The 12793-nt window shown below is 44.1% G+C and overlaps 1 protein-coding gene across 2 annotated transcripts in view; it reads right to left on the minus strand.

The window, feature by feature from the left end:
* Positions 1 to 12793, minus strand: part of fstl5 (follistatin-like 5) — a 614890-nt gene that overhangs the window by 28290 nt on the left and 573807 nt on the right. For both annotated transcript variants that reach the window (XM_078406756.1, XM_078406747.1), the window contains one exon: positions 12395 to 12519. In XM_078406756.1, coding sequence (XP_078262882.1) covers positions 12395 to 12519 — 125 coding nt within the window. The remainder of the gene's footprint in view (positions 1 to 12394; positions 12520 to 12793) is intronic.

Consider the following 12793-nt stretch of genomic DNA (forward strand, 5'->3'; position numbering starts at 1 on the left):
ATTTAAAATTAAATGGGGAAAAAGTGTTTGGTCATTTCTTTTCCTCAAATGAAATGAAGTCACAATATAGGTCGTGTTTATTGTGCATTTATAGAAACTTATAAAATTCGTCAAGGATTGCACAGGCTCGATGCAGGAAAAATGTTCCCGATGTTGGGGGACCAGAACCAGGGGTCACAGTTTAAGAATAAGGGGTAGGCCATTTAGGACTGAGATGAGGAAAAACTTTTTCACCCAGAGAGTTGTGAATCTGTGGAATTCTCTACCACAGAAGGCAGTGGGGGCCTATTCACTGGATGTTTTCAAGAGAGAGTCAGATATAACTCTTCGTGCCAAAGATTCAGACCAAGCTACTTCCCTTTGATTTTCATTGAAACCTTATTATTTATTTGATCTAATTCTTTGGCTTGCTTGTTAAAATGGACACTTGGCTATATCAATAAAAGACACATGATATTTACTGTGTACAGAATTGGTAAGCTGTAGCCAGCTTTTATTATGCTCTCTCACTGGACTCTACTAGGTGCTCAATGAGGAAAAAAAAAACACAATCCAAAATGACTACCTGCATTATTGGAGTATCCGCATTACACAACAATCTAAAAATTCCAGAGGGAAAGTTTTAATTTGTTAAAGGAAAATGTTGTATAAATAAATGTTGTATTTGCATTTTGGGATATATTTTAACTATCAATGGTGGAAAACTAATGGCATGTTTAAAAATTATCCAAGACTAAAGTAAGTCGGATATTACATAAAAGCCATCAGTACATAAGGTGCATAATCATGTTTTGCAGGAGTATAAATGGCTTAACTAATAAGCTGAAGCTTATAAATTGGCACAACTCACTCCAGTTAACTCTAGTAATTTCACTATAATGAAAGACTGACTCCAAAAGTAATTGTTTATTTTTAAATTTTTTGGCCTCTGCCTGCAGTGTAAAAAGCTTAGAGTGAATAAGGATCCCCTTTCTCTTTATCAAAAGAAAAAATGGCACGGTTTAAATGGGAGGTTGATTTTCTATAAGCTTGTACTCCAAAATTCACAGAGAACAATTTCACTATCCAGATGGCTAATGTGTCCAAACACAGGCACAAAGTTTTGTCGGTTTTTATAGGCGAGGATTACAGTTACAAATAAATCTGTAGACAGCATTACATAAAGAATGAAATACACGGCAGATGGTGGGTAACATTTTACATTCTCTTTGGACTGCACACCCTTTGAGATCAGAGACAGAGCTCAACACTGTAAGATTGATTCTTTGACAAGCACTCGCTTTGAATGAGACTGTCTACCAGTAGCATGGAAATGCTGAATAATTCTGACATCTCAGATTGTCTGATCTCAGATTCTGACATCTCAGTACTGTCAAGATTAATTTAAAATCTTTGAATGGGGTAAAATGGGACAGCCAGGAAAACGGGGGTCATGATCGTGTGTAGGAAGGAACTGCAGATGCTTGGTCATGATCATGTTGCTTCATTAATCATGTTAGACCACTTGTAGCACATATAGTTTGGTTTATTTAGTTTATTGTTTCCTAGACCAAGTGGACCCGCTGGGCCCAAACGTCTCCTGCATTGGTGCAGCACCCTCTCCTCCCCCCCTCCCTCTCCCTCCCTCCCTCCCTCCCCCCTCCCTCCCCCTCCTTCTCCCTCCCCCTCATACCTCCCTCTCCTCCCCCTTCCTTGCACCCCCCTCCCCTCCTTCCCCTTCCACCCTCCTTCCATCCCCTTCCCTCCCCCTCTTCCCCTCCTTCCACCCCCTCCCCTCCCCCTCTTCCCCTTCCCCCCCATTCCATCCCCCTCAACCCCCCTTATCCTCCCTCCTCCCTCCTTCCCTCCCTCCCTCCCTCCTTCCCTCCCTCCCTCCCTCACTTTAAAATGTGAATAACTAAAAATATAACACCAATTTCAATTAAACTTCTTCCATTAGCACCAAAGGGACAACGGTGAGTAAGGTGGGCCTAAAATTGTTGCGCTATCGTGTACCGTTTTGGCTGTAGTTCAGGAACACACAAAGAAACAAACGAGAGTTTTAGTGTATAGATTGTCACGTGTACTGAGGTACAGTGAAAAGTATTTTTTGTTGCGTGCTATCCAGTCAGTGGATAGACCATACATTATTGATAGGATGGTTCAGTTGTCTGAACAGCTGGGGAAAACTGTTCCTGAATTTGGAGGTGTGTGTTTTCACACTTCTGTACCTCTTGCATGATGGGAGAGGGGAGAAGAAAGAGGTGAGACTCGTCCTTGATTATGCTGGCAGCCATGCATCTGGTCAGCATTAACCAGATTACTAATTGGGATCGCGTTAAAAAAGCTGACATTCATTATCAGCTAATTATCATTCATTATCACTAATCGGTCCCTAAACTGAGTGGCTTGCTAGCCCATTGCAGAAAGCTATTAAAAATCATCAACTTTGATGGGATTGAAGTTGGACCGAGACCAGGATGGGAGGACATCCGGGAATAGAAGGGTTTTATGACATTAAAGAGGAGACACTAGAGACAACTGATTCTGGAATATTGCGTAATGAGCAAAGTGCTGTAGGAACTCAATGAATCAGACAGCTTCTGTGAATAGAAACAGACAGATGATGTTTTCCATCCGGACCTTGCTTCAGACTGATGGCATTAAGATGATTTCTTGGTCAATGTTATTGATACTAAATGTTCATTCCAGATTTATTTAATTAGTTTGAATTAAATTCCCCAGCTACCAATCTGAGAATCAGAGTGATGCCTTCAGTTTAGGGATCCCAGTCGCTGGATGCCTGTGCAATAACTTGAACATTGTGCTACAATGCCGATCTCCCCTTCATATCCATAGCTGCAGGAGCCAGCTCAGCAGGTTAAATATATAAATGGTGCGTGATTTGTACCAGCGGCTATGAAGGTCTCGGTGGAAGAAGTGGCAAAACAAATTAGATAGCATAAGGCATAAAGTGCTGGAGTAACTCAGCGGGATAGGCAGCATCTCTGGAGAGAATGGATAGGTAATGTTTCGGTCGGGATTCTTCTTCGGACTGATTGTTGATGGGGGGCGGTGGAACAAAGCTGGAAAAGAGGAGCAGGACAAAGCCTGGCAAATTAGAGGATGAAGATAGGCACAAAAAGCTGGAGTAAATCAGCGGGTCAGACAGCATCTCTGGAGAAAAGGAATAGGTGATGTTTTGGGTCGACACCCTTCTTCAGACTGAGAGTCAGGGGAAAGGGAAACAAGAGATATAGATGGTGATATAGAGAGATGTAGAACAAATGAATGAAAAATATGCAAAAAAGCAACAATGATAAAGGAAACAGGCCATTGTTAGCGAGAGGGTTAGGTGAAAACGAGCTACAGACAATGAGACTCAACAAGACGCCTTTGAAACTGGTATGACTTAGGTGGGGGAAGGATGGAGAGAGAGGGGATGCAAGGGTTACTTGAAGTTAGAGAAATCAATATTCATACTGCTGGGTTGTAAGCTGCCCAAACAAAATATGAGGTGTTGTTCCTCCAATTTGCATTTGGCCTCACTCTGACAATGAAGGATGCCCAGGACAGAACGGTCAGTATGGGAATGGGAAGGGGAATTAAAGTGTTTGGCAATGGGGAGATCAGGTAGGTTCAGGCGGACTGAGCGAAGGAGTTCAGCAAAACGATCACCCAGTCTCCATTTGGTCTTGCCGAGCCCACATCTTGAACAACGGACCCAGCAGATGAGGTTGGAGGAAGTGCAAGTGAACCTCTGCCTAACCTGAAAGTACTGTCGAGTATAGGGACAGATGTTGCATCGCCTGCGGTTGCAGGGGAAGGTACCTGGGGAGGGGGTGGTTTGGATGGGAAGTGATGAGTTAACCAGGAAGTTGCAGAGGGTACAGTCTCTGCAGTAGGTGGAAAAGGGTGGAGATGGAAGATCTGGATCCCATTGGAGATGGCAAAAATGTTGGAGGATGTTGTGGTGTATGCGTCGGCTGATGGCGTGAAGGGTGAAGACTAGGGGGACTCTGTCTCTGTTGCGATTCGGGAGAGTGGGAGTAAGAATGGAACTGCGGGGTACTGAGGAGACATGAGTGAGTGCCTCATCTATGATAGAAGAAAGGAACCCGTTCCTAAAAGAATGAGGACAGGTCAGATGTCCTGGTATGGTACACCTCATCTTGGGAGCAGATGTCCTGGTATGGAACACCTCATCTTAGGTGCAGATACGACGTAGATGGAGGAATTCAGTTCAGTCAGACAATGGAGGAAGACAATTCAGTCTGAAGAATGGGTCTCAACCCGAAACGTCACCCATTCCTTCTCTCCAGAGATGCTGCCTGTCCCGTAGAGTTACTCCAGCTTTTTGTGTCTATCCTCGGTGATGGCAGAGATCAGCTTGTGAGCGCCGGTTGAAATGCGTAAAGGTATCTTCAGTTACAAAAATGGTGAAGTAGATGGTCCATTTTCTTTTTTCCCTGAGGTCCTTTCCGTTTAAAAAAGCCAGACGCCAGCCAATTGATTTACCACACATGGATGAAGCAAAGGCTTTGAAATAAGACAACAGTTACAGTGCCGACGTTTTCAGACAAGCAGTATTTGTTTCCTAATAACCTGCTGATGATCAGTTTGGATTCCACTATCCGGAGAGTGGTATTCCAGACGTCATTACAACTTTGGTCTAAACACAGACCAGAACTTCAGTCCATGGGTTAAGAGACATCAAGCAGTCTTTGACTGAGTGAAGTGTCAGGGATCCCTGGTAAAACTGAAATCATTTGGAATCAAGGGGATTAATTCCATTTGCTCATGCCATGCCTTGTGGAATGGAAGCTGGTTGTAGTAGGTCAATAACACTGCTGCAGGAGTTCCGCTGGGCAATGTCAACAGGACGGTGATGAAGAAAAATTGTGAGCATGCATAACTCTGAACATTTGTCCTGGGCCCAGCACTTTGAAGCAATCATAAAGAAATCCATCCTAATGCCTCTACTTTCTACGAAGATTGCGGAGATCCGGTACGTCCAAACAAATACTCTCAAATACACTTCTACAAGTGTACAGTAAAGAGTATATTGACCAGTTGCACCACGGACTAGTTTGGCAACTCAAACGCCCAGGAATGAAGAAGTTTGCAAAAGTGGTGAACACTGCCCAGTCCATCACGGGTGCTGAACTCCCCACCATTGAAAGAATCCACAGGAATCGCTGCCTCTAAAAGGCAGCCAGCATCATCAGAGACACATACCACCCTGGTCACATTCTCATTTCACTCCTGCCATCAAGAAGAAGTTATAGGAGCCTTAAAACTGTAACATCCAGGTTCAGGAGCAGCATCTTCCCTACAACCATCAGGTGTCAGGGATTATGGGACCAAAGGAGTTGGGGTTGAGAGGGAGAGATAGATCAGCCATGATCTCCAAAGACGTACAGGTATGTAGGTTAATTGGCTGGGTAAATGTAAAAATTGTCCCTAGTGGGTGTAGGATAGTGTTAATGTACGGGGATCACTGGGCGGCACGGACATGGAGGGCCGAAAAGGCCTGTTTCCGGCTGTATATATATGATATGATATGATTAAATGACGGAGTAGACTTGATGGGCTGAATAGCTTAATCCTGCTCCTAGAACTTATAAACGTATGAACTATTAAACACAACAACCTCCAAATAAGCTCCAAACTATATAGACCTGGGGGCATTGTTTTTATCTTTGTAATATTATTGTCTGCTTATATATATTATATATTATATATTATATTTAATAGCCAAAACGGTAAACCATAGCGCCACAATTTTAGCGCCACCTTAATCACCACTCTCCTGGCGACTGTTTAAAACAAGTTTTATTTAAATTGGTCTTATATTTTTTAGGTTAGAGAGATTTTAAAGTTAATAAATTACATTTCTAAACACATTTTTCAAAGTGCTGTGACTATGACGTCACCATAGAGCATGCAATGCCTCTCTCTTCACTTCCCTCGTACAAACAAGATGGACGTCGTTAGCGGAGCCGTCCGCCCGCAATCAGGGGCTCCCCTCTCCTCTCTCCCCTCGCTTCTCTCCCCTCTCCGCTCTCCCACACCCGCCGCTGCCGGCCTTGAGTATATATCTACTGCCCCTTTTGTTGTTGACTATGGTGTTTACAGAGTACTATGATTACATATCTGTTGTGCCGTAAGAATTTCATAGTTCCATTTCGTGACATGTGACAATAAAGCACTCTTGACTTTCGAGTACATCAGACCATATTCAGCTGCTTCCGCAACGACATCCCTCCCATTTTAAAGGTCAGAAATCAGGATGACTGCTGAAGATTGTATAGTTTCAATTCCACTTACATCTTCTCCAACAACAAAGCTCAAATCTGCAGGTAACTAGACTTTGATAATATTCAACCAAAGGGCTGACAAAGGGTAAGTGACACTTGCAAGCACGAGTCAATAACTATCACCTCCAATGAAGAATAAACCCTTCGCCTTCAATGGCATTGTTATCATCCACATCTTGCTGGTCATTTTGACCAGGAACCTAGTTATGCCAAACATATAAATACTGCACCTATAGGAATGAGTGACACACCAATGCTTTTTTACAAGTTGTAAGCGAGGATCACGACTAAATCTTCTACATTTGACTGGATAGTTTAAATAATACTCATAAAGTTGTACATCACCAGCACATGGTATCTTGCTTAACTGGGATCCTGTTTACCACCCGACAGAACCAGTCCTTCCATCAGTGCCACACTATGACTATCGATGTCTATGCCGTCTACAAAACGCACTTCAGTTAAAGCACCTTTGGTATAATTCCAAGAAGCACATGAAAAACCTATAAGCTCCACCACCATGACAATTATTGGTAACAGGCAAGTCAAGTCAAGTTTATTTGTCACATACACATACACGATGTGCAGTGAAATGAAAGTGGCAAGGGTGAACACCACTGCCTATAGGTTCCCTTCAAGTTACTCACCCATCTGACTTTGAAATAAATTGCCATTCCTTCATTTAATGCCCAAAACCCATAATCCACTTGGAATGTACAACTACTTTTTCCTGAAGGATTGCAGTGCTTCAGGGAGAAGGTTCAACAGGGCACATAAGAGCAATTGGAAATGGATAATAAATGCTGGCCTTGTGAACTTTTCTGGCATATACTGCAAAAATCATAATTAATTTTAAAAAAAAGTTAAATGATTTCACATGTAACGACAAGATCATCAAATCCCATCTCCTGCCTTTGACCTCAGACTCTGTTCCTTGAAATGAACTTGCGACACTCAACCATCAATTCAGGGTTGGACTTCAATACACCATCACCCTCTCACGCACTTACCACTGTTCAAAAACTCCCAGCCACCCAGCTAAATCAGCAACCTAGCACCAAAATAACAGGCAATACATATTTCAATTACACCCCAATATCTTAGCCCCGACTAGTGAGATAGACGTTGCTTCTGAAACTTGACAATAATCTAACTAGCAAACCCATCCAATCTACTTCAACAACTGTTAAAAAATCTTGACCACTGTTGATTTCTGAATACATCAGCAATTTCATTTGCTTTGCTTTAAACTCAACTGCATAGTTTTACCATCTGTTTTCAAAAATTCAATCAATTATAAGATTAAATGGTTCAATGGTACTTTATTGTCACATGATTGATAAATAATAATAATAATAATAATGCATTACATTTATATAGCGCTTTTCAAACACTCAAAGACGCTTTACAGGGATTACTAGAACATAGAGAAGAAAATAAATAGATAAATAAGTAAACGAACAGAAAAAGGAGACAGAAGGTGAGGTGATGGTCAGTGGTTGAAGGCAGTGCTGAACAGGTGAGACTTCAGTGATGTTTTGAATGTGGTGAGTGAGGAGGAGTCTCTGACGGTTTGGGGTAGTGAGTTCCAAGGGGTGGGAGCAGCGATGGAGAAAGCCCTGTCCCCCCAGGATCTGAGTTTGGTCCGGATGGGGGGGGACAGGAGGTTGGCAGCAGCAGAGCGGAGGGTGCAAGTGGGAGTGTGTCTGTGGAGGACACACATCTCTCGATGCTCCTGAACACATCATCAGTGATGTAACCGGGTGTCATTGGGTGATTCGGGTCTTTCAACATCAGACACCCTTGCCCGGGTGGTCCAGCCGTGGGTGATCAGACCACGACTTGTGTTCAGGTGGCATTCGCTCCTCCCCATGGACCTCCTCTCCTGATCCAGAGCCATCTCGAGGCTTTCTCCGCTGCCTCTGCGGTGTTCTTGATGGCTCTTCACCTCTCCATTCCGGTGATGCCCAGTGCACTCAAGGCTTTGCAGAGCGATTGCCCTGCAAAACCTCTACAGCCACCCTCGATGGGCACACACCTTGCCTTCTAGCCCTGCTTACGGCAGTCTTTGACCAGCTCTTCGTATTCGTTCTTCTTTCTCTCGTGGGCCTCCTCAAGACGGTCCTCCCTCGGCACTGTCAGTTCCAACAAGGCAATGTTTTTGGTCGCCTCTGAGACCAGGAGGATGTCTGGCCTCAGGGTGGTCATGGCGATGTACCGTGGGAACTTCAGTTGCTTCACCAGGTCTACAGAAAGCTGCCAGCCCTGCGCAGTCGCCAGGATTCCTGACGGGTTCTTGGCTGCTGTGGTTCTTGGCAGCTGCACTCCAGCCTTCAGGATAGGATAGGATTCAGGATTCAGGATATCTTTATTTGTCATCCAAAAAACAAGTCTTTTGGACGAGATTTCATCACCCACAGTCCAACAATAAGAGCAATAAAATAAGCAAATTACACAACCCCAACCAACACAAAACACAAAAAAAAGAAAAAAAAGAAACATCCATCACAGTGAGTCTCCACCAGTCACCTCCTCACTGTGATGGAAGGCCAGAATGTATTTTCTCTTCCCCTGCCGTCTTCTCCCGCGGTCAGGCTGTTGGAGTTGCCACGTTCCAGGCCACGCCAGACGGTGAAAGGTCCGCAAAGGTGATCATCTGGGTGGTGGGGCGTGCTCGTCTGCAGCTGCTGATTCCCATGCTGATGGCTTCTGCAATGGGTTTCAGAACCTGGTCGTGACGCCAGGTGTACCGGCCCAGGCCAAGAGCCTTTGGGCAGCAGCTCAAGGTGTGTTCCAACGTCCCCTTGCCTGAGCATTGCGGACAATCCGGAGATTCCACTGCCCCAGATGGAGAGGTTCGAAGGGCTGGGCAGGACATCGTACACTGCCTGGACTAGGAACTTGCTACGCTGTGGGTCAGCCTGCCAGAGCTCAGTCCATGTCACCTTTCGGTCCATGGCCTGCTCCCACCTCGTCCAGGCCCCCTGCTGCCTCAAGCCAACCGCTCTGCTACCCCTCTCCTCCTCCATCGCTGTTCTCACTCCCCCCTGGACCAGCCTGCGTCTCTCCTTCCCCTTGTCCTTGTCAAACTGGGGAGTTGGGAAGATTCCCAGACCAGCTCTTCCCTGAGTCACTGCTCCCACCAGGACTCTGTGGCGTATCTGAGACTCCGCTTGCAGCACAGCTTTGCCGGCTCTCCACTTCCTCCCAGTTTTCACCTCCACCCCTGCCTGACCCACCTTGGGGTCACTGGAGTCCCTGTACAGCATCACCTCTCTGGCCCGAGTCACCTTAAACTCCTCCTCTAGGGACCAGGGGCAGCTGGAGCTTGGTGTTATCACCTTAAAGGGCGATGCTACTAAGTGCTCCTGGGTGGTCCCAGCCACCTCCTGAGGAAGCTGCTGACTTTCCTCTCCAAGCTCTCTACGATGGAGATTGGAACTTCGCAGACAAGCAGTGGTTAGAGTATCCTTGGCAGGATACCATGCTGGTATATCCATGCCTTGAACTTGCCGGGAAGTTCTTAACCAGTTCTCCAGCTCCTGACATGTAACGAGGTACAGTGAAATTTGATTTAGCATACAGTCTGATGAGAAAAGCAACAAGATACAAAACTACATAAAAATGTAAACATAAACAGCCACTACAGCGGCATGTGAGAATCCCCAGGGCACACAGCATAAGCCATCAGTTCAATGTCCGAGCCACACACACGCTCCTTCACCGTGATGTAACCAGAGTTGTACTGACCGCTGTCTCTCTCTCTGCAGTCCCTGTCCACCCGAACAGTCAGAAAGCCGCCCACACTCGCAACAGACTCCGGGATGTCCTCATGGAGTGATGTCTCCGCAAACACCGAGATCACTGCACTCACGGCACTCCCTCCGAGTCCCCACCAGCGCAGGCGGCACGTCCATCTTGTTTTTCAGCAACCTCACATTCCCCACTGTGATGGAAGGCGAATAACTTTTACCTTCTTTCCTCCGTTTCTCCCGTGGTCGGGCGATTGAAACATCGGAGCAATCGAAGCTCCCGCAGTCGGCGATCGAAGCCCCCGCAACGGGGCGATCGAGGCTCCTGCAATCAGGGCGATCGAAGCTCCTGCATTTGGAGCTCCCAAAGTCGAATCCTAACAAAGGGACCACCAGCTCCACGATGTTAGGCCGCAGTGCGGACGAGATATGATATGGAAAAAGTCGCATCTCCGTCGAGTGAAGAGATAAAAAAAGTTTCCCCCAACCCCAAAATCATCTTGCCAATACATTTGAATGCATTATGGCCGAGTAAAAGAAACTGAAACCGCCGTAGTCGCTTCATCCATTTTCATCCAAAAGAATGCATGTGCTCATTTTAATTAAATGCACATTATATCATTTACCAGGTGCATGTATGAGAAGTTTAACAGCTACAGTGCGAATTGAATTACCTTGAAATGTTAGTATTAAGCATTTTACAAAACACATAAACATCTTTTCAAATAAATGTTATGAATCCCATGCTATTTATTACAAAATAAATCATTTCCTTTTGGCTTCAATTAAGAAACTACATATTTATCCAGAATTATTTATGTTGAACTACTATCTAGCTCTTTGATGACCTTTAGACTATCCTTGATCAGACTTTGCTGGCTTTACCTTGCACTAAACATTATTCCCTTATCATGTATCTGTACACTGTAAATGGATCGATTGGAATCATGTATTGTCTTTCTGCTGACTGGTTAGCACGCAACAAAAAGCTTTTCACTGTACCTGTGATAATCACATGATAATAAATTAAACTAAACTAAACACCATGTGTGGAAAAACCATCAAAAATGCATGATTTGCCGAGTTGTAAAGATGTGACAGTCTGTTTTTCCATCTTTGGGGGCCAGGGACCATTCACTCTTTCACTCTTCAAAAAGAAAAGAACTGGTCCAGGTATCTGATTTTGGATATCCTTTGCTTTTCCCCAAAGTGGGTAGATGTGAAATGAACTATTTTTTTATCTAACCCTTGCAATGTCAAGTAAGAAAGCTTCATTCACACCACCCTTGAAATGTACCCAATTCTTATGGGGCTCGAGAGAGAGAGAGAGAGAATGGATTTGGAGTTGATGTTCCCTAAACTGGAGTGTCCAGGTGACAGTCTCAAAATAAAGGGCCAGCCACTCTTCACCCAACAGGTGGAGAATCTTTGGAATTCAGTAACCATGCAAATTATGGTGGCTCAGTCACTGAGCGTATACAAGAAAGGGATCAAAATCTTTTAGAAATGAAGAAAACCGAGAAGTTTGTGCAGGGAAGTGGAACCAAGTTAAAAGATGAGCCATGCTTTTATTGCGTAGGGGGAATAGGTAGAACAGTGGCGAATGGATTTATGTTCTGAAAGACACACTTAACGTATCGGCATCTATATTGTGGATGTCTTCTGTTCTCTCTGTAACAAGCCTCCTGATTACTTTTAGAAACAGCCTGACCTATTTTTCTCCTATTACCTGGTGTCCATGGAGTATACTGTGTAAACCAAATGATTTTTCAGTTGTATGACTGGCCAAGTATCTAAAAGGTGCAAAAAACAACATGCTCACTGGTTGCTGCTACTATCCACTATGCTACTATCCACTATGTACCACTGTTACCCTGAAAACTGTGGCTCACTCAGTACATCACTCTTCTTGGATTTAAGATCAATATATATTTATATCCATTTTTATTACCAAGAATCCAGAGCAAAATAAGATTTAAAATCTCCTATTTCTCACTTTAACAAAAAAGACATAATAGACATGTCTCGTCTATTATTTCCTCCTGGATTAGATAGGATATCAGTCCCTGCTATTTCATATTGCACCATTGTCTGACATTGTTTCTTGCTATCGCACTGAAGAACTAATAAAATAAATCTCTTTATGGTCCAAACAATTTTAGTTTGCTGAAGAACTATGAGATGTGAGAAAGGGAATCATTATTGCCTTTCTCTACAGTAAAAATGTTGTTACTCTTCCCTTTTGCTTGTCTTTTATTTCTCTCCCCCCACACACACACACACAAAAGCTTCAAGCTGCGAGTGAAATTGCTCCAGTTGTGAGATATTCACCCACACACCTACCTGATATGATTAATGATGAGGGTTGTAGATGGAATGAAAAAATCATCCACCCTATCAAACTGTTTGCCGACTGGTTGGGTGTGGATGGTGTGATGGGCCGCGCTCCCACTGGCCTGGTTAATTACCTGCAGAAAAGGAGTTACCACAATAGAAATTTACTCGACACAAAGTGAAACCCTATGATGAATTTAAAAATGACCAGAAATTACTGTCATTTATTACAGTGCTTAAAAATTCCTTGAAAGATAGAATGAACTTGTGGGCTTATGGATTTAAGAGCCCGTGTTTATTCAAAGTGCCACACTCCTTCATGAATTAATGCATACTTAATGCATTTATCAATAGAAAGGCATTTGATGTGTTGCTGTCAGTGGAAGATGGGTATTTCATTTACTTTTC

This window comes from Rhinoraja longicauda, chromosome 1 (assembly GCF_053455715.1).
Source record: "Rhinoraja longicauda isolate Sanriku21f chromosome 1, sRhiLon1.1, whole genome shotgun sequence".
In the NCBI taxonomy this organism is placed as follows: domain Eukaryota; kingdom Metazoa; phylum Chordata; class Chondrichthyes; order Rajiformes; family Arhynchobatidae; genus Rhinoraja; species Rhinoraja longicauda.